Source organism: Sylvia atricapilla, chromosome Z, assembly GCF_009819655.1.
Source record: "Sylvia atricapilla isolate bSylAtr1 chromosome Z, bSylAtr1.pri, whole genome shotgun sequence".
NCBI classification, from domain to species: domain Eukaryota; kingdom Metazoa; phylum Chordata; class Aves; order Passeriformes; family Sylviidae; genus Sylvia; species Sylvia atricapilla.
Window position 1 is genome coordinate 33,630,362 of NC_089174.1, and position 22,124 is coordinate 33,652,485.

Genomic DNA, 22,124 nt, shown 5'->3' on the forward strand with positions numbered 1-22,124 from the left:
TGCTGTCCTGCTACTATTAATTTTCTGCATTTGCATTAGGACCTGTCTAGGAACTAGACACCAGCAGTGGGGTTCCACAAGGCTCCATCTCAGCCCTGTGCTCTTCAACATCTTCATAAATGACTTGAACAGACAACTGGAAGGGGTACTAAGCAAGGTCACGGATGATACAAATGTCAGAGGATCTGTTGACTCCCTCAAAGGTAGGGAGGCTCTGCAGAGAGACCTCAGCAAATTGGAGGAATGGGCAATCACCAACCAACAAGGGGAATTGTCAGATTCTGCACCTGGGATGGGGCAACCCTGGATGTACGGACAGAATGGGGAAAGCAATGCCATGGAAAGGGACCTAGGGGTCCTGGTTGATGGAAAGTTGAACATGAGCCCTGGCAGCCAGCAGGACCAACTGTGTCCTAGTATGCAAACTTAAATTTAGTTAAATCAATGGCTGTTTATCCAATGAATGGTTCTGACTAGGCTCATGCAAGGCAAACTTTTGTGAAGGTAGTTTCTTTATATAGGAGGGACTGTCAGCCAACAGAACATGTTTGCTGGAAGGCTGGCAAGCCCAACAAAGTGAAAACTCTTTTTAAGCAAACTCAATGCCTATCTTGGAATGACTCTAGAGGTAGAGCTAGCATTCCTTGAAATTCAGCTCTCACAGTTTTTTCAGCCTTTCACACTTTTCTTTCCAAGATTCACTTTTGAGAAGGAAGAGCTGACTGCTCTAAGAGATAACAATTTAAAAAGGGCTTCTGTGTATAAAGAAAAGTAATAAACCCTCCTATTATATCCTATAGTTTTCAAAGAAAATATTTATCTGTCTACAAACTGATCCTCTTTGCAGCTACCAAATGTTTTCTTCTAGGCATGTATGGTGAAACCCAGCATTGTTATTCTGCTCTTGGGAAATAAAAAATACACAGGAATCTCCTTTAGTGTGGGTAGCAACAAACTCTGCCCCTGGACAGAAAAAAAATAGTAAAACACCATGCTACTACCTAAGTTCAGAAAGATATTTTACAAAGTTTACAGAATTTATTCTAATAGCTGTAGAATAATAATGTGGTGGCCCTCTATAATGGAATGACTGTATTAGTAGAAAATGGAAGAGCACTGATGTCATGTCTTGAATTCTCTAAGACCTTCGGCATACATAAACTACTGCTTGGTGGCTCCACCTTTCCTCTGGTGTTGGATGAAACTGAGTGTCCCTTGGCATTTTGTAAGAAAAAGTAAGGTATGTCTTTGCAACTTAAGGAGGCAACATTGCCAAAAGACCTTGTAACACATATTATCTTTTAAGCCAGAACTTGGTGCAGGTATAATCAAAGACCTCCCCTATGTTTCAAAAGTAAGGTATCATCATTAAACCGATTGCAGATAAATTTACTGATGTGAAAAATATTGTTTCCCAGAGCAGTCATTTATGGGGCTACAATAACAGAAGCAGGAGCAGCTCCCAGAAATTTTGTAAGAAGATAGAGTCAGCAGAGTGACTGTCAAGATTCAAGATTTATAAGTGATACTAAGTCTCACCACTGCAAGCTGCCTTTGACTATGTCTTATAACCACAGTATACCCAGAAGACATTAAAAACTGTGTAAATAGACTACCACCAACTTTAATTTCAGAAGACAAATATTCAGTCAAAAAAGTCAAAGGCCTTTAGTCAACAGTTAGTACTGTGTTATGTAGTTATAGGCAATGTTACAAACTACAGAAATCATTATATTTTCTTTCTAGAACCTTAAATCATAAACACATAGACTCATTATATAATTATAGCCATGATAAATTGCAGGAGATATCTCATTTTCCTCTCTAAAAGGGCCTCCCTCCAACCTGCTCTCACCATCACTATACAGACTGTACATTTAATTTGTGCTTAAAAAAGTTCTTTCTAGCAAAACAGCAGTTTCACTTGCAGGTGCACAAGAGTAAAAGTTACAATTGACTTAAAAAAAAAAAAAAAAAAAGTAAGAAGGGATCTTACTGAACTTTTTCCTTCCTGATTTTTTTTTTTTTCTTCTGAGACTTTGGCATTCTCCACCCTATTTTCTAGATTCTATTGAAGAAAGAAAACACCCTGAAATCCTACGCTAAATCCAAGATTTGTTTCATGTCTTTATGTCATGCAGTTATAACTTCTACTAGTACTTTCTGCCATCACAGTACTTTTTGCATGACAACTTCATTTATGGTATTATTTCAACATTCAGTTTGTTTTTTCCTTTTGTTTAACTGCTCTGAGACAAGCCTTAACTCTCAACATATTACTAAGGAATATCCTTGGAGATACCCAAAAAAAGCTAATTATAAATAAACTAGGTGAAAGACTGACAAGAAGAGCCACCTCTGTGCATTTATAGCAGAAAGAAATGAAATTAGGTAGGGTCTTGAGTATCATCAGACCTTACCCAAATTCATACAGATGTTAGACAAGCTAACATTGTGTCATTAAAAAGGACAGAAATATTTGCAGAAATGTCCAGATTATAAATAATTAATATTTATTATCATTTTCGCAAGAAAGGAATATATCGCTATAACCCAAATATCAAAAAACGATTTTCCACTTGGTTCAAAAACTCACTTTCTTTTTAAAAAATACTATGAAGACAAGAGAAATATTCTAAGCTTCCCACAGAGTGTCCTATTATTATTACAGTATTGGTCTAAACTGCTGCGACTTTATTTTGGGAACATTGTTGTAGTAGAAATTGTTCTGACAGAGGAGGCCGACTGAAACTTCCTGTTTTGCACAAGACAGATCTTTCCTCTCTAGCACGTTTCAGTTGCAAGTAGCATAGGAAATATCAAAACAGAGGCATTAACTCCAAATAGTCCAGCACACAGAGCAACCTGTGCATGGCTTTACAGCCACCAAATACACTGCAAAACACAGGGACCAAAGCTGTGCCCACTACCTGGGGTTGAGCAGGCAGCACAGCCTGCATCCATAGGTGATCATGCTCTGCAAGCAGGCAATCACTGCACCTGAGCAACCCCAGCCCTCCCTGGGACAGCATGCTCAGTACTCCCCACCAAAATCTAGCATGGGGACAACAATGCTCCAAGTACAGCAGCACTTTGTTTTATTTCTGTTCTCTTTAGCTAGACTAAAGTACATCACAAAGCCAGTGATACTAATTTCTTATTCTAGGTTTTGCATATTTTTATCCCCCTCAGACCGTTAAGCATCTGCACAGCTTTGATCATCAAAGTACTTTCACAGACTTCAAAGGGACAGTAGCAGGCTTAACCTTAAACTAAGTGCGTAGGTTATCTACTGAACCATGGTTTCAGGTGGGGTTCTCTCAACTGGCAAGAACAGTCTGTGCCATTCAAAAGTACAACTTGTTTGCACAGGGGTAGCCAACAAATCATACCTGCTGCATTTGTTCTTCCTCTGAAAATATCGTCGTACGCCTTCCATTGAGGAGTCACCTGGTAGGCGTGGATGAACACCACAAAAACCACCACCAGGCACATCAGCGGCACCAGAGCAGCGGTAAAGAGAGCAGCATAGGCATTTGGAATGAAACACCTGATGGAAAAAAGTGGAAAAAAATGCTGTTGATAAGCATGAGACACCTTGAAAGGCATAAATAGAACACAGAGACAAATATCTTTGAAAAAGGGCATGCTTTACTAACCACAAATTCTTTAACTCTGTTCCCAGAGTAACCTTGATAGGTTACTTTGTGATCTGCTGGTTCTTATCTCATCATCATATCTTAAGGAGTACAGCTTTTGCTCTTACAGTATGCATGTTATGTTTGGTCTAAACAATGTTGGGAAAATTTAAACTTGCAATGAAAAAAAAATATTTTAACAAACTACATGCTGCTATATTAATTTAAAGTGATCATTCTTACCCACCAATTTCTAAAAGGACATTTTGCAATTTTCTACACTTAGTTCCTGAAGCACAAATGAAATTTTGAAAAATATATTTTTAAAATAAATGAACAACATAACTATTCCTTCTCAAGTTACTGGAAATTACATGTAATTTGCTCATAGAAGCCAAATGCTCACTCTCTCTCTCCTTTTTTCCTCCTGATTGTTCAGTGTCTTCTTGCCCTTTTCATTTATTTAAGTTATAATTATTTTTAAAAATGTGTCAGGAACATGAATTATCCCTGAAAGAGTCAAATATTGAATACACGATGATGACTTGAAGAAAATGGAGATGATAGTTAAAGAGATCTCTCAGGGGTGTGAGACATGAGGGTTTTCTGCACTCTCCCTGGAGACCAGTATGTGCTTTACAGCCACTGACCTACTCTGGAGATGACGCACATCAGAGCAGCCCAAGGGACGGCGCGGGAGTCGGTACGTCTGGAGATTATGTGGTCACTGCTGTCCCTGTCAAGAGGGTGTGACTTACCCAGCCCTTCTCTTTCTCAGGTCAGCTCCTCTAAATAAGCTTACTGTTGATGCTGATACAGGTCTGAGAGAGGCCTAGGTACATGTTTCACTGACACACCTGGTTGGATAAACCACTGGGTTTGCTTAGGTGTACCTTCATACACTGCCAGGAAGTCAAGATTGTATCCTGTGTCATCTCTTTCAGAACAGCAGTCATGCATACTCAATGAATCCCAAAAAAATTTCCAGCACAATCTAGAAACCTCTCACTGCTCTCTGAAGAATGTAGAGCTTGGTGAGACACCAAGCTTAGATATCATCTGATAGCATAACTGAACAAGTAAGCATCAGGGAAAGTAGAAACTCTGCATTTCAATTCAAAGTGTTTGTTCCTTTCCTCATGGAAGAGATACTGCAGTCCTTTACTCATCTTGGTGGCTTTCACTGGACTTTGTACAGTATGTCCATGTCCCTTTTGTACTAAGAAGGCCAGAACTGAACTCCAGGTGTGACTTCATGAGTGCTGAGCAGAGGGCAAGGATCACCTCCCTTGACCTGCTCTCAGTATGGTTGATATGGGACACAACATCCCATCCATGTCATCTTCCTAATTTTTACTATTCTTTGGTATGAAAGTTATTTTTGTTCCCAAAATGCATTATTGAGTTGGTTAAATTAGCACTAAAAAATGAAATCATATTACCACAACCTATGCTGCTTTTAATGATTAAAACGAAGGCAAGAATCTTGGCACAAGAATAGTCTTCTACAAAATCATATTTATGTTCTGGAATAAATATTTTTTCAGTTTGATGTATTTTTGTATTTCAAAGATGATAATATATACTCTAAAAAACTACCAGAGTTTCAAAACTTTATTTTGAACGCTCCTTTATATTCAGTTAATAAAGCTGTATCAAAATGAAAACCTACAGAAATGGATCACTTTCACTAATAGCTTAAGGTACTTGCTCTAAAAAATACATTGGAAAGTTATGTAAGGAAATACACAAAGCCACATTAATCTTCACAGCTTACTTTGGATTTTTTTCTTGAAGCGATGGTGGGCAAGTCAATGACAACCACATCATCCTGTAAGATTTATTTATATATAGTAATGTGATGATACATGTTGACATATATTTATTATGGAAATCATATGGGATAAAATTATAGGGACCAACTGCAATTATTTATTATACTTAATATTGCGGACACAGCTATTGTTCCATTAAGATGACATACTTGTCACATGGAACTACTGTGTATTGCATATTCCTAGCACTGGTAGGAATATTAAAAAAAAAATCCAAATATCAGCTAAGTTAATATTTCAGAACACAGCTACTCTACTTTAAAAGGCCTAGAAAGACTGATGTGGAAACTTGGAAAACTACGTCATTACAAACCTTAACTGTCTGAAGATGAGCATTATTTTCTGCAAGTTTTTTGTTTGTTTGTTTTCTTGTTTGTTTGTTTTGGTTTTTTGGGGGGTTTTTTTGAGCCCTAGATTTCTGTAAGGTTTTTTGTTTGTTTGTTTTGAATTTGAGTGACAGCAAAAAAAACCTCCAACTGACCAACCAACTAAAAAAAAATCTATCCATTGAGAAATACTGCCTTTTGCAAGAAAGAAAAACAAACAAACAAAACCCACAGAAAACTGACAACATTAGATTTTCTCATTCTATTACAAAGATTCCGTGATTTCCTAGTAACACTTCCTTTTATCAAAACGTATACTCTTTTCCCCTCACTCTTTTGAGAATTTTTGCTCCCAGCTTAAGTCTCTTTTAGCATTGAAAAGACAGCTATGTAGCTTTCGTCTCAAAATGCCACAAGTCTTGCTCTTCTTGACTATTGCTATCTGACTGGAGGTTCCAACTTTGGTTCTGCGCTGATGATTTTTGTTTTGATCACTGACTTTGCTGATGTCTAATTTTGTTTTGACTGCTATAAATTTCTCTGTTAACTTTGTGTGAGGACTTAAAGAATGTAATTGCATGTTTCAAAACACTGTCCCCATAAGAAAAGCCATCACAACAGGAGCTTGAGAGAGCACCTTTTTATAGAAAGCTGATAACAGAAACTGATGGAACATTTAACCAGCCCCCATATCTCCTTGTATTTTCAGTTTATCAATTTTTGTGATTTGCTTGTGTCTTCATTGACAGGAACTTATTGGGAGATCAAATATAGTGTTAGTTTGATTTTTGCTGAGTTTGTCTTTTTACTGAAAAAACAAATGGTGTGGGAAAATCTTTTATCTTATGCATGTTTTCTTTTGATGTATTTGAGAATTAGAAAATTCAACCAAATTTAGCATGGGATTTGGTACAAGAATTTATTCACATTGGAATCATGAAATTAACATGCATTACCTTCCAAGTTCTGCCCCAGAAGGCTTTTTTAAAATAATGACTTGGCAAAATTTTTCAGAAACATCAGAAATATTAATAAGTAACCTAAATGATCTTGACAAAACAAAAGAAAACATTATACGGGAAATGACTATGTTCCCCTTCCTAATTTAAAATGATGGGCAGCCATAGACTGTCAATATCCATGACCAAATGGGGCATGGATAAAATCCAGAAAAGCCTTTTACCAGCTGTCAATACCTGCCATTGTTTTTGAAAATACTTGTATTCTCACCTTAGTATGCCAGATCTACTGTTAAGTTTCCTAGCATATGTCCAAAGAGAATATTTTAACCTCATCTCACTTCTTTTATCTAGCCTAATCAATGTGGTCACTATAGTGTACTGTGCTCTACACATTCTTCCAACTCATGAGTGCAATCTCCTGTAGCAGTAATTGCAAAGGAATGTAATGAGAGCTATTTGCCCACTGAAAAAAAAAAATAAATAAAAAAAAATAAAAGAAAAATAAGAGAGAAAAAGAGAACTAAATTTGAAAGGGAATTAATTTTACTTAAGACTCCACAGTAGCCACAGCTTTCATTTTGGGTCAAAATTAAATCACAACAGAGCTTTAATCTATCCTCTGGAGAACTGAATATAGGCTTGATTTAAGATGTGTTTGTCTGAAAACCTTTTTATATATGAACCCATTTTATACGAGAAATCATTTGCATTTTGTATGAGAACTTTGTGATAAAGCTTAATTTCTCATGCTGTGTAGGATTACCCAGTGTTGGTATGAGTGTGGATCCTTCAAAGACAGAATATGCTGCAATTCCGTCATTACCTACAGAACTCCTCCAACTATACGTTGATGTAGTTAAGAAAGAACCCTATTTTGAAGCCTTTAAAGTATGTGAAGACACATCCTCAACAACACATTCACACTTGTTCCAGTGTGAAAAGGTAATTAATTGTGTTGCAAGACTTAGTCATCCCCTTGAGTCTTGGCTGACTGAGAAAATGCATGTTGTAATACTTGATGTGTATTTGTTTGGGATACCCCTGTATGGAATTTAAAAATCAACACTTGCTGTGTAATTCTGTGGCTACTTTCAAGCCCCAAATGTACTTAATAGACACCTGAACTTGAAAGACAAGCCACTATAGCACATCGCTTGGATTAGTTGGAGAATATTCTGATGAAAAGTGACTGAGCCTAACTCCACATGCTGGTCTAGGATAGTGGTCCAAGTGCAGGATAGTGGACCCATCCCTTTGCCCAAACTGTGTCTTTCACTATTCATCAGCAGGAAGGACATGCCAGGAACTTACTTCTCCTAAGCAAAGTTGAGAATAGATATGTGCCCCAGATATGGTGGGGCAAGAGACAGGTTCTAGTTTTAAGGTAACTTTTACACAGCACACAGTGGATCCTAGGAAATATTATGTGGCAGGTACATGCTTTCAGTAATGGACCAGATATGAGTTAGAGATCTTAACATGCAACTCCAATAAGTGTTAAAAATGGCCTTACAAAGTCAGTTGATACTAGACATGCTACTATTAAAGGAACAAGGAGCATATGGAACATTAAATTTTACTGAAACTGAATGCACTATTATCACTCACAATGCAATGTCATCAACTGAAAAAGCTTAAGCCGAAGTGAAAGAAATGGCTAATAAGACAAAAGAACTTTTCCAATCACTTTAAGCCTAAGATTGGCTTCAGGAAATTAGCCCCAATACCTGGCTAAAGTCCATATTCTAATCTTTGGGACTCACAAACTGGGAGCTGTGGCTACTCAGAATTGGGTTGATGATTACAATTGGATTAGTATATTTAATAATTGGAATAGCTGTTGTGCATTTTATGATTACTGGCATTTTTACTTCCATTGTTTCTGTCTTTTCTCCTTTGTCTTTTCTATGCATGCATCACCTCCATGGAAAACCCACAAACAGACGAAAAGTCCCTAGAAGACAATATTTGAGCCACGGGGTGGTGTGAGGGCTTAAAGAATGCAGTCACCTATCTCAAGACACTGCCCCCATAAGAGAAGCCACCACAGTGGAATTTGAGATAAGCACAAAGCAGGAAGACATTAACTTGAGGCCTAACAAAGGTCAAGATCTGGAGTTAGTACACCAGACAAAATTCCGATGTGCAGACTGTTGGGACTTAAGACTTATCTGGACAAAAAATACACACAGTGAGAACTGTAAGAAAGGATGCACATGTCAGCAAGTTGTGGAAATGGCATTTACGCCCCATGGATATCCCAGACTCGGGCTGTGTAAAAGTAGTACCTTCAGGTAAGGAAACAGGGAGATCCTCACCACTGATGACCAGGGTGTAGAAGGACCAGCAGGATGCTGCAGGAATCCATATGGTGAGTATGATACCTTTTTATCATCTGCTTAATCTCTGTTTCTTAACTCCTTATACCCAACTCCCACACCTTCCTATCCTTTTCTATCTCTCTACCTCACATTTACTGTTAAATTAAATCTGTACTATTGATTCGGCATACGGTCACACTTACACCTTAAATTGGGCAGAAGCATCTCTTATAATCAGATCATAATACTTTGACAGTAAAATATTCCTGTTGGTTGTTTCTCTTGCACTACTGCTATCTAAACTCATTCAATTTCATCATATTCAAGATTTCCCCTTGTATCTACCCAGTGTTCTATTTCATGCATGGTGTCACTTTAAACAGTACTTTTTTTCCATCTCAAATTTTTCTAACATAACAGAACAGAACATAAAGCACATTTTCAAAAGCTCTGTGTATGTCTGTATCTGTAAAAGTTCTGTTCTATTATAGAGACTAAAAATAAATGCAGAAATGTCTTCAGTATGCTTCTCCTCGAAGGTATAATTCCATACTAGTATGTAATGATTTGTTAATTTTTTTATAACTGAAAAAAACCCCATAATATTAAAACTGATCAGCCATTTTTTCCGTCAATATGAATCAATAAGACATTTAATTTACTTTTTTTTTTCAGGCCTTAAATTACAAGAAATAACTTTAATATATAAAATAGTTTCCTCACTGATGACTATGGCAGATGTTCATTTAATTCAAATTGATACTTTCAAATACAACAAATTTGGAAGGATTAGGGGAAATTAAGAGGTATCTTTTCCCGTGGAAAATATGTAGCTTCAGAAAATCATATGCATTTAAATCTATACATTGATAAAAATTACCTCATTTAGTGGCCAGCCAGAACCAGTGCTTTACCTTAATTTTTCTTTTTTTCCCCTCAAATCTATTAAAGTAGATTCTTCTCAAGGGGGTGACGCATGCTATCTGACACTTCAATTTTTTCTGTAAAGTCTTCTGTGATCTCTTAAATCATGACACTTCCTAAAATCTGGACAGGTATTTGAGCTACATAAGATATGGAAGGGCATTCTTTTTTTCTGTTTTTTCCTAATGCTTTTAAAGGAAACACAAGAAACAACTGACAAGATGTATACTAGAACTGTTAGCACAATTACATAGCTAATATTTAAAAAGCGAAATAAAAATAAATAACAAGCAACATTGCTAAGGAAATCAAAACTGTTAAAAAATGGAAAGACTGATATTCTTTGTTGCTTTCTGATGAAAAAAGATTTAAAATGGTAAAATTTTTAAACGGCTCAATGTGGTAAAAGAGCGTCATTCCATTATTGCAAAGTCTTGAATTCTAAGGACAATCTCTTTCGACTTTATCTTGAAACTATAAGAGGCTAAATTTGACAAAAAATTGCAGTTGTCCTCATCTATCAGGTGTTCTGAGACACTGAGCTTTACAGCAAAATGAGAAAAATACACATTTACTTTAAAATGAGGCACTCCGGAAAACAATGCGTTTAACAACTGTCTGAGACCAAGTCAGCAGTGGACAAACCCTCCAAGTGGATAAACATATTAATTCTTGCAGTGTCAAAGCTTATTCAACCTGATGAATCAACGTGATCAGATTATGGAGTTCCACTCTTCTTTCTTTTGTGTTGTAACAGTTATCCTTTTCCATAAATACATTAAAAAACATGACAATAGATTCACAGAATCCTAGAATGGTTTGCAATGGAAGGGATCTTAAAGTTCATCTTGTTCTGACTGCACTGCTATGGGTAGGGATATCTTCCATTAGAATCTTGTTGCTCTAAGCCCCATCTAACCTGGTCTTAAACATTTCCAGGGAAGGAGCATCCACAGCTTCTCTGGGCAATCTGCTCCAGTCCATTAACATCTTTACAGGAAATATCTTTTCCTAATAACTATTCTGTCTTTTATTTTTCCACTCCTCTGACAGAGAAAGAAACGTGGATATTTTTGTTGTATGTGGTGGGGTTTTTTGTTTGTTTAGTTTGTTTTGTTTGGGTTTTTGTGTGTGTTTTTGTGTTTGTGGGGGGTTTTTTTGTGTTTTGTTATGATTGGGTTTTTTTTGTTTGTTTGGGGTGTTTTCTGTTTGGTTAGTTTTTTCAGGTTTGGTTTTGTTTGGTTTGGGATTTTTTTGGGGGGTTTTTGGTTTTGATTTTTTTTTTAAGCTCAAAGCTTATGCTTCTATGAAGTGATGTGGAGAAAACAATAAGGAAAGGGTAACATTTCTAAGCCAAGCTGATAATGGGTAACATTTGCGATGGTAGTCATTAGTTATTGAGGAAATTCAAGCCACATTAGAGAAACTTCTGTTTCTACAGTAGGCAAGATTCTAGGGATTTCTACATTATTAAAAAAAAAAAAAAACCCACACTGCTGAAGGCACACAGGCTTAGACTTGTAGTCTTCAGTCAACTTCACACAGTCTTCTATACACATAAGCAACAGTTCATGCAATACCCAGAAACAGACTTCACACTTTTGCAAACTGAGTGAGACTGAATTAAAGACTGTGGCCCAATCTGATATGCTTTACGGCTACTTTGGAGGATGGAAGGTGGTCTAGCATTTATTGAGAGGCTTTTATGAGCTTTACAGCACAAACAGGAACTACATGTGTAACAATGCCACCTTTCATTGCAGCAAGCATTGGTCTGAGATACAACTGTGGAATAGTTTAAAACAAGGGAGAATTTGAAAAACCTTTTAAAGTGCCATCAGAACTGACATGCTGCCCTTGTAAGCTATTTACTAAAGGAAATTCTACTGTGGCTCAGAACTAGACAGCTTTGCTCTCTATAAAAAACTTCTCTCCATATTATACTCTTCATCAGTGATGCCTAATCTTCTGCAATAAACCTGTTTCACTGCTTCACAGCACTTACTGAGAGAGACTATTACCCAATGTTAAGCCCTTTATTTGTGCAATATACACAGGTTTTGTCTTATCTGAGCCTACACAGCTGTGGGAAACAGATCTTTTCCTCATTCACTGAAACATTTCTTTATACATTTGTAAATTGCTACTATTTCCCTGTATGGTATTCTTTTATACGAACAGCCTTTCTGCCAGTCTTTCTGGAAATGTTTTATAATTAAGACTTTTGCTGGTATCCTTGATCCCACCACTTAACTGACGCAATATTAAGTATTACAGTATGTCTGATAGCATTTCTTCTTAGTACATGGCTTCTCAGCAGAAAGATTTTATGTGTTCTTAAGATTAAATTGCTTAATATATTGTTGAAATTATGTCTGACTTTATTTCCATAGCACAAAATTGTTGACTCATTCTCAGTTTACCATCCACAATACACATGAGCTCTTTCTGTGGAGAACTGGTAAAGAGCCAGTTTTTCCTCATCCTCTTCCTGCAAAGCTAATTATTTTTGGGAAGCTACAATTATTTCTACATTATCACTAAACACTGTACTGTTTCTTCAGAAGAGATCTCAGATGTCAATAAAACTATGAATTTTAACTGATTTTTAATGCACTTTTTCCCCGCAGCTTTGTGTTGTGGTAAATTTGAATGGAAACTCCTTTATTACAGGCTTGTATTATATGAGATAGTAAAAATAATATATTCCAGCATATTAATAACCAAGGCAGATGTTGAAAAATATTTGAAGGGCACGTTAAATTAATTATTCCTTAAAACATTTCATCTAAGAATTCTGAAAACCTGGAACTGTTGACAGTGTTTTTCAATATATCTTGGAATATAATGCAGAAATTGAGATTACTAGATATATACTAATATTTCACTGGAGTCAGAAACCAAAAAAAACCCAGGAGACTTGTGAAAACATTCAGCTCACAATCAAGATTTTTTTGGACAACAGATTATATCAGGCAAACTTGATTTCATTATTTCATAAGTTACAGGTTTGGTTTATAACTGGACTTGAGACCCCTTACACTATTTATATTACAAAGCAGGAGGCAATACAAGGAACATAATGTAAAACACGTTGCATACCTAGTGCACTCACTAGCTAGTTTTATTTCTGCAGAATAGAATCTGAAAATTACTACAGATCACATTAAGAATGACAGGAGTTGTAATTATACACTGTTCTAATGAAGTAAAAGTCATATTTGGATCTAAAAATTTTGTATGAGAACTATTCTGCAACATACATGAGGTAAACTTTCTACTCTTATGAGTCTTAGAAATACCACAGAGTGTTGAGGTTTAATCCTACTTGCTCACTCCCCCACCTGCCTTCTCAGTGGAGAGAACTGGAAAGGAAATGTAATCCTTGTGGGTTGAGTTAGGAACTATTTAATAATGGAAATAAAATAGTATAGTAATACTGAACATGATGACAGTGATGATGATAATAAAGAAATTATAGCAATATTAACAATAATAATAATAAGAAGAAGAAGAGATAGTAACCTAACCTGGAAGAAATGAGAGTCGCTACAGAACTGCACATCACCACTGACTGATGCGCAGCTCATTCCTGAAAAACTGTTTGTCCCCTTCCAGGTCACTCTCCCTGCTCATATACTGGATATGATGTTCTATTGCATGGAATATCCCTTTGGCCAGCTTGTGTTACCTGTCCTGGCCATGCTCTCTCACAGCTTTTTGTGCAGCTCCTCGCTGGCATTGAACAAAACAGTGAAACATCCTCAACTTAGGATGAGGACTATGCAGCAACAGCCAAATGATCAGGGTGTTAACTACATTATTTTCATCCTGAATACAAAACACAGAGTGCTGTGTGTTTTGTATTCAGTGCAGGACAGTCTGGTTTTGGCAAATTTCAAAAACACAAATTGAATGAAAAAGGTTCACACTAGAGCTATGAAGGTCACCAGAGGTTTTATACTTTTGTTCTGCTCTGGACACATGGCAAAAAATATTTCTGATATGTTTTGGTTTGTTTGGTTTGTGGGATTTTTCCAAATGGGAAGGGACAATACTGGAAAACTAAAAATAGGCAAGGAACTGGCAGTCTACAAGCAGGCAAAAAGCAAAATTAGAATACTCCATGTTGTAATATATTTTGCTTGCTGCAAAACACAAGCTGAGGACCTCAAACTACATCAGTATCGGCAGATGGCTATCAGAGTAGTCACAGGAGGGATTGTCTGGATTTAGCAGACTGAAAATGATCAGGATTGGGCACCTTAAAAGAGCAACCAAACAAAAATTAGAAAGGCACTTTCAAGCCCAGGAACTAATGCTTGGTGAAAAAAAAAAAAAAACACACAAAAAACACTTAAAGTATATGCCTTACAGTGAAAGATGTCAGACAGCTCTTGTTTCTTTATTTGAAGGATTTTTTCCAGTGAAACCGTTGAGGTTAGTTCTAAGCTTTCTTTTCTGGTGAACACTTGTGAAAGATGTTCTAGGCAATAGAGAGTTAAGCCTAGAATGAAGATCAGTTGAGCTTTTTTTGTTTTTTACTGTAGATATTTTCTGAATTTTACTCCTTTTCTTCTCTCTTTTCCTTCTCTCCTTCCTTCCTCCCTTTACTTTTCCCTTTTCTTCTCTTCATTACCAATAACTGCAAGCTATGCACAGGAACAGGACAGACAAGCTACACACCTGCATATATAAAGAGAACTTGTCTAGTGTGATTTTTTTAACATCTTTTTTGCTATTTATAGCCATTATCAACTAAAACATTGCACAATCCAAACTACACAATAGAAGAGTAATCTTTCCAATGTCCAAGGATGAAAAACTACATGCACAGCTCCAGTCTAACAATGCAGTGTTTACTCTAACAAGTACCCAAAGTATCACTTACCAAAAATTTTATTTTCACTGCTATTATGTCTTGCATCCTGCTACTGGTTAGACAATCTCTCTCTAAAGATTGGCATAAGACACAAATATAAGAACTCTAAAACTACCCCTCAGCAAAGATTTTCTTTTTGTAATTTCTTTTGAAAAGGGCAAATTGTATTCCCATACAGTACCCACAGAGGCAACCAAAGCATTACTATTTTTCCCTCCTAAGCCTTCAGAAAACAACCTTCTTTTTCAGATGTACTCTGAATATCATGCAAATGGTAGCATTGAGTAATCATACTGTTATTTATACTTACTATATATTAAGCATAGGGTAAAGAGGTTTAAATTTCCAATTTGCATCACAGAAAGGAAACTTAGTGACATAAAATAATTTTTACAAGGTTTTTGAGAATGATACTGTAAGGTCAAAAGGCACAATAAAGGGATTACAGCTACCAGGAAAGTACTTAGACAGTCAGGTCTCTTTGTTTCTATGGATGCACTTTCATAACAGTATAGCTTAAAAGAACATTTTGCAACCACAAGTTGGTCCAATGTTGGCACAATATGTCTACTCAGGGAAGTGAAAAGGAAAAACAAGAATCTTACTCAGTGAAGGCCACCCACTAGAATAGACCTAAGGATCTATGATCAAGCATGGATCCTCTTTCCATCCAAAATTCATAAGTCTGTTTTGAATCACTCCAATTAAGTACTTTTAAAACAATGCCAACACAGAGGTTGCAAGAGGCCATTATGGATGATTCTAGGTAAGCTTGGACTCCTTCTATCCTCTACAGACTGTCACTATTATTCAAACCCTACTTCAGGCCTTAGAGCTTTCAGGTGGATTCCTTTTGGCAGGATGCCAGGTGCTCGCCAAGCTGCTCTATCACTCCCCTCCTCAGCAAGTCAGGGAGGAAGGATGGGACAGCAAGTAGGATGAAAGAAACCTCATGATGTCCAGTCACTTCCCAGGAAGCAGGACTTGAGTATGTGTAGCATTTGCTTTGTAAGACAAACACCAAATGTGTCCCCTTCCTCCTCCTTTCACCTAGGTTTCATATCTAAGCAGACAGGATATATTATGGAATATCCCTGGGGTCATCTTGGGTCAGCTGTCCTGGCCATGTCCCCTCCTAAGATCTTGTTCACCCCCAGCCAGAAAACTCCACCTACTGTAGAGAAAAAGGTCATATCAATATAATGTACTGCAGTTACATAATAACATGCATTAAAAGGAAGGCTATGGATATCTTAGTCAAAATATGACTAAAAGGCCATGGCAACTTTACTGGAGCTGAGCATTAATGGTCAGATGCATTCTGCCTTTCCCACATCTCATTATTCACAATAACCTAAGTTATTATATTATGAATAATCTTGGCAAGTTTTAAAAGAAAAAGTGACATCTTGAGTAAACTGAACACTGCAAGGCAAGTGGCTTTGTGACTCAGAAGGACACAATATGCTGTCTTTCGTGACTCAGTCCTTCAGTATGAGTACACTGAGCTAGAACCTCCATCTGGGATGATTTTTCTACAGGATTGGGCAGGAAAGAATGATTTTGCATTGGTCAGCAAAAACTACACCTGCATCACAGTACTCTAAATTTCACTTGGGAGGCTAGAAAAGTTGTTCAAGCAATGGAGGCTGACTGAAATGTGGTCTGTGCTTATATTTTGATTACTTTCCAATATGCAACCTCTTTTAGCAAGAGCTTCCCCTCAGGAAATAGGTTTTGTTATTGAATACTCAGTGACAAGAAAGTGGCTAATAATAATAGGAAGGAGCTATCTGATTTATGTTTGCATTGAGGTAACTCCAAAAAATGGTCTGATAGGGAGGTGAAAGCAGCACTGGTTTATGACTGAATCAAACAGTGATATGGGAGCTTTCAGAGGAGCATGACACAGCTAACATCTCACTGTCAATGCTTTGGCAGGATATGGTTGCCATGAGCTTTGTTACATTTTTTTTAGAAATTCCCTGACACTTCCTTTTTTATTTGCAAACAAACGGCATGCTTAACCCGTATTTGTCAAATTATGTGGACTGCATCAAATTTTAGGCTGAAGTCTGATTTTCCTAGTTCGAGTTGCAATACAATATTATAAACCAGTTCAAATTCCAGATTAAGCAGGAAAAAAATCTTAGAAATGTATTTGTTATACACTGGAAATTTCTATTTAAATAATTTAATATTTTTAAAATTTTCTTTATACATGTATGCACTCTTCTGAGGAATAATTTCCGGATGTCTTTCCATAAAATTTGAGGCAGCTGTGAGAACTGGGTCCAAAATACAAGGAATTGGATTCTAAAATCTTACTGCACTGGAATTAGGAGGTGAATGATGATTACAAATGTTTTAAAAAAACCTTGGTACTGTGGTAGAGCTACATTTTATGAAGAAAAAAGTTTTCCAATATTAGTGGGTTCCAGTCCCCAGGAATGATCTACTGTGTGTAAAGCAACTCTGAAATTTAAGGTGACAGACAGAACAGCTGCAAATATTACACTTCTCTCTGCATTATATGTATCTGAAGCTCTTTAAATGTCAGTTCCCGTTGCTTCTAGTCCTAAAAAAAAAAAAAAAAAAAAAAAAAAAAAAAAAAAAAAAGGGTTTTTTTGTAATTTACACAGTAAATTTGCTAAAAATAAGTAGATTTTCTACCAGCCAGACAAGACATTTAGGAAAGCTAAGAAAATGTCAGGTAAAAGAAATTAGAAATTGAAGAAAATGTATCTGCATTTTAAAAGATTTCTCAGGGTTGGTTTTTTTTTTAGACCTAAACAATACAGTGTTCACTGAACTTCTACCATAAGCTCGTGTTAGTACTGTTCCTGATAAGCAAAGAACACTAATACAAATAAGTGTTCTTGCTGATAAGTGAACTACAGGCACCCCTTCCTGTTATTAGCAAGAGCTTTTTAAAACCTTGTCTCAATTCTTACCATCAAACAATGTAGCCACAGAACCTCTGTCTCTGGATGTTATCAGAGGTTTTTGCAATGTGTAGAGTTATGTATGTTTAGGGTTTTCACAGTGCCTTGTTTTCCCCTGCTCTGCAAACAGACACATCTCTCAGTACAGTGTGTTCAGGACAAACCGCAGGGTGGAAACACGTGGTGTTTCTGCTCTGGAGGAGTACCACTTCGCTTTCTCATAACCAGCCTCAAACACCTAAATTTGTGAGCTTGTAGAGTGCAGAGGCTGCACCCCACTTGTTGCAGTTGAGTGCTCCTGGCTCCACTAGCTCTTTGTAAAGGGGTTTTTCCAATGCAGTGCTTTGTTAGCCACATTGTTGTGCTGCAGGAACAGACTTGGAGCTAAGCTGCTTCTTGCAGCTGTGTGTGCAGAGATGTGAAACACCCCCTGTGCAAACACAGCCTCTGCCCCAGAACACCTGTCAGGCTGGAGCTACAAGTGAACTTCTGTGTACCTTCACAAAAAAAATCTTATTCTCTGTATGATGTGCAAGTTCTTTAGAAACACATAGCTGTGATGCTCTACCAGCTGTATCCCATGCTATCCATCTTCCTCCATGGTAAGAACCATATAAATTTTGGTGTGCAAATATTGAAAATTTCTGGTTCAGTTTGCCCCATTTACCTAAGAGAGAGAGTGTATAAGAACTCAATTCAGAGGTGAAAAACCAATCTATAATTTCAGCAGAATAACTGATTGAGAAATACTGTATATACCTAAGGAATTATTTTGAAATAGAAAATGAAAAGGTGAGTGGTTTCCCTGTAGCTGCATCTAAAGAATTCCAACATGATGTTACTCTTGCTTTTGTTTAATCACTTTTCCTCCAAAGGAAATGAGGATTTTCTCTGGAACACTGAACACCATCTGCTCATGGATCAAGCTAAGCAAATCTCAGAGGACTCATAATAGCTGCCCCAAATAATCCTGTGCAGCTGTGAAACAAGTCACACCCTTGTACAAGTACATTCTGAAATGCCTTTAACCAAATACTACTGCCCCAAACTGAACACAGTTAGACTGATTGTTTTGACTCAGTGCTGCACTCAGCCTCAGTCACCTCACCAAGACCATAGGAAAATGAGCAACCCAAGAAATCTTTTACAGCTCATACAATTGTTGTGGAGGTTGTTTGGTATGAAGAAAAATTACAGCTGCATTTGTGATTGATGAATTTCATTTAGTTTATGTCTCATTCAGATTAACTCAGAGATAGGTCCATATTTTTTTATTTCATATATATTCCACATTTTAATTATTTTCCTTATATTTTTCATGTAAGTTTCAAACTAAATGCAAAATATTTAATAATGGTTGTCCCAGATTTTATAGAGTGAAAACTTGGCATCAACCCTTTGGCATCCTTTAGTTTCCTTTTCATTTCTTCTGTCTATGCAGCAAAAGAAAGAGGAAAAAGAATGAGGGAATGAGGAGAAGGAGGGGAAAAGGTAATGAAAATACAGTTACCGTTTCAGTTAAGAAATGTAAACTCAGTAGAAGCAGTATTAGAATTGCCAGATATTAAGTCAAGACTTGCCCACTCTTGTTTACTGTCTCAACAGTTTTTTGAAAGCCAAATCTACATCCACGGGAATTTCTCCTAGAAATTTGATCCTATCATCTTTACTAACATGTAAAAATTTATTATTAATATCACCATACTCATTAATGGAAGTACCCACAGAGTAAATACCGATGATAGAAAACACCAAATTCCAATTCCAAGGAAATTCCAATCCTTCATGAACAAAGGATGAAGAAATGCCAAGATGTTTTGGAACAGCAAAGAACAGAATCTTCAGAAGATTCAGTCTGAGTCAGTGTGTGCAGCACTCTTGTAGTCAATAAACCAGACCTATTGCATAATAAAGAAAAAAAACAATTTCCTTGTTGCTCTCTTCTGCTGCTGTTATTGTAGAACTAAACAGTTGGAGAAAAATGAAAATGTCTAAACAATGCTTTTCTATAGTGAGAACCCAAAAGGTCATCTGCTGTTGTTCTAGAACACAGTTTATTGTGTTTCAGTCTTCTCAAGCTATGATTCTCTGGAAATTTCTCTAAATAATTTTATACCTAGATTTGGTTTTGGTTTTTTAAAATTTTGTTTTCTTTGTTTTCGTCTTTGTCTTTTTCTTTTTTTTTTCTTACTGTGAAAGTTAATACTACGAAAATACAGTTACCAAAGAAGAAGCAGCAAGGACCCACCATAAGCACTGCATTAATACAGTTGAGACCTCTAAGGCACTGGAAGTTCTGGAGTTCCCAGGCAGCTCATTCCAGGAGTCCCAGAAGACTTGCTGCCTTCAGCATTTGACCAGGAAACTAAGCTGATAGAAACCTGCTTGAAATCTCTTAGGGCAAGGTTTTTACTAACACTGCAATTTTAAAACTACATAAGGAGTTGTGTGTCTGATTTCAGTTAATTATGTTGCTCTTGTTTAAATCTAAGGCTTCCTCCTCATGTGTATGAGTCATTATCAATGCCTTTGAAACTACAAAATTGTGGCTATTTTTCTTTTGGTTTTTACTATTTTACTTGTTACAGTTTTCCAATGCAAGAAAATGTTTCCCTAGTACTATTATATATTATTTTTTCTATGTATTCTCTAAACCAAGGATTTAATATAAATCTAGCAAAAAAGATGGCACTACCATGTGCAAACTGTCAAACATAAATGAAGCTCATGTTCACAGTCTTGCCCTTTGGCAGAAGAATAATATCTTCAAAATGTGTTTTTCAGTTGCACTGTTTCTTTCTAAGCCATGCCGACAATTAAATGTAATACTAATAGCACAAATCAATCTGTTAAAGCCACATGCCTTTTACTCATATGTATCTTAATACAGATCAGTGAGATACACCTTTATTTGCTGGGACTTTTACACTGGGCAGACAAGAATACCTTCCCAAGGTGTCTTCCCAAGCACAGCTCATTGCACTAAATACATTAAAATTTACCTAATGGAAATAAAATCTGAGCACAAAATTGACTGTTACAGAACAGCCCTGTGGTGAAATTAAAAAGAAAAAAAACCAAACAACAGAAAAGCCCTACCCAACCAAACAAAAATCCTACAGTTTTTTTCACCTTTTTCTTAGAATGATCAAATACAAAAAGGTATATATATGGACTCAGTTTGTCAGTATTAACGGGGTTGTCAGAACTAGTGGCTGCCAATGATCTCACTTCTGTTTATCTTAGCATTTCCCAACTTATTCTGGCCTGTTTTGTGACAGCTACAGCTGGTCTGTAAGCTGCACAGATAAAATTCGCCGTAACAGACTCCAACTCAACCAGCCTAGTTTGTTAGAGAATAGAAGTAAACAAGTCCCTGAGTAAAAATGGATAGGTTGGATTTGAACTCAAACAAGGGACCCCAGCCAATCCCATTCAATTTTGAATGCAGACATCTAACTGGCCAATGCACTGGGCGGTGTTAAGATCTCCACCAATCAAATGTTCAAGCACAGGAATTTTGACGCCGCTATAAAAGGGGGTTTCCATGAATATCTTTGGCTGTTGTAGCATGAGCTTCAGTGCGTCCAGTCGTGTGACCCTCTCCAAAACGGCAACAAGGAGCGACTCCAACATGATGCAACAGCTGCCGCGGTAGAGCAGGGAGACTGAGGGCAGTGTGGAGAGTGTCTAGAAGAGTGGTGTGGAAAACCACCTAGATCCCGGTGGAGAAGAGCAGCATGGAGAGCTGTGAAGAGTGGCATGGAGAGTATTGTAGGTCTGGACCCCTTGTCAATAGAAGTATACCACTGGGAAACAGGGGAGGATGGGTTTCAGTGGAAGAAGACCCAGTTTTGAAAGTGCAGACCTTCCTTTTGCAGGAACAGGGCAGGCTTTGCTAGCCTTGCTAACATGGTCCAAGAACCACAGGTTGGATGTAACTGAAGGAGCCACTCTTGATTTAAGAACTTGGGAGCAGACTGGGAGATTTCTAATCAAGGCAGCATCCATTAGCACAAAGCTGTCATTAATGTTAGAAAGCTGGACGCTTATTGTGAACTTGTTGAGGCAGTTACAGACCAAATGTGATGCAAGGGTAGCAGTGAGGGTCCCACAGGCGTCACCCACCAAGATGTGAAACAAGGACGGGCACTGAGCGAGGCAGCAGGAGGCCCAGGCACCACACCGGAGGGTGGGAGAAGAGGACAGGCAAGACGGCCATGCCACGCCACCACACCACGCCAGCGGAGTGCTCTGCAGCCACACCAAGCCATGCTGCTATGTTGTGCCA

The 22,124-nt window shown here is 37.3% G+C and overlaps 1 protein-coding gene and 1 long non-coding RNA gene across 2 annotated transcripts in view; one reads left to right on the forward strand and one right to left on the reverse strand.

Moving 5' to 3' along the window:
• Window positions 1-22,124, reverse strand: part of ADGRV1 (adhesion G protein-coupled receptor V1) — a 258,887-nt gene that overhangs the window by 44,122 nt on the left and 192,641 nt on the right. Inside the window, exon 85 of the mRNA XM_066339463.1 lies at window positions 3,393-3,550. Within this exon, the coding sequence (XP_066195560.1) occupies window positions 3,393-3,550 (158 nt within the window). The remainder of the gene's footprint in view (window positions 1-3,392; window positions 3,551-22,124) is intronic.
• Window positions 8,850-20,674, forward strand: LOC136374199 (uncharacterized). The gene is made up of 2 exons (XR_010745855.1): window positions 8,850-9,132; window positions 20,033-20,674. It is a non-coding gene; the product is annotated as an uncharacterized lncRNA (long non-coding RNA).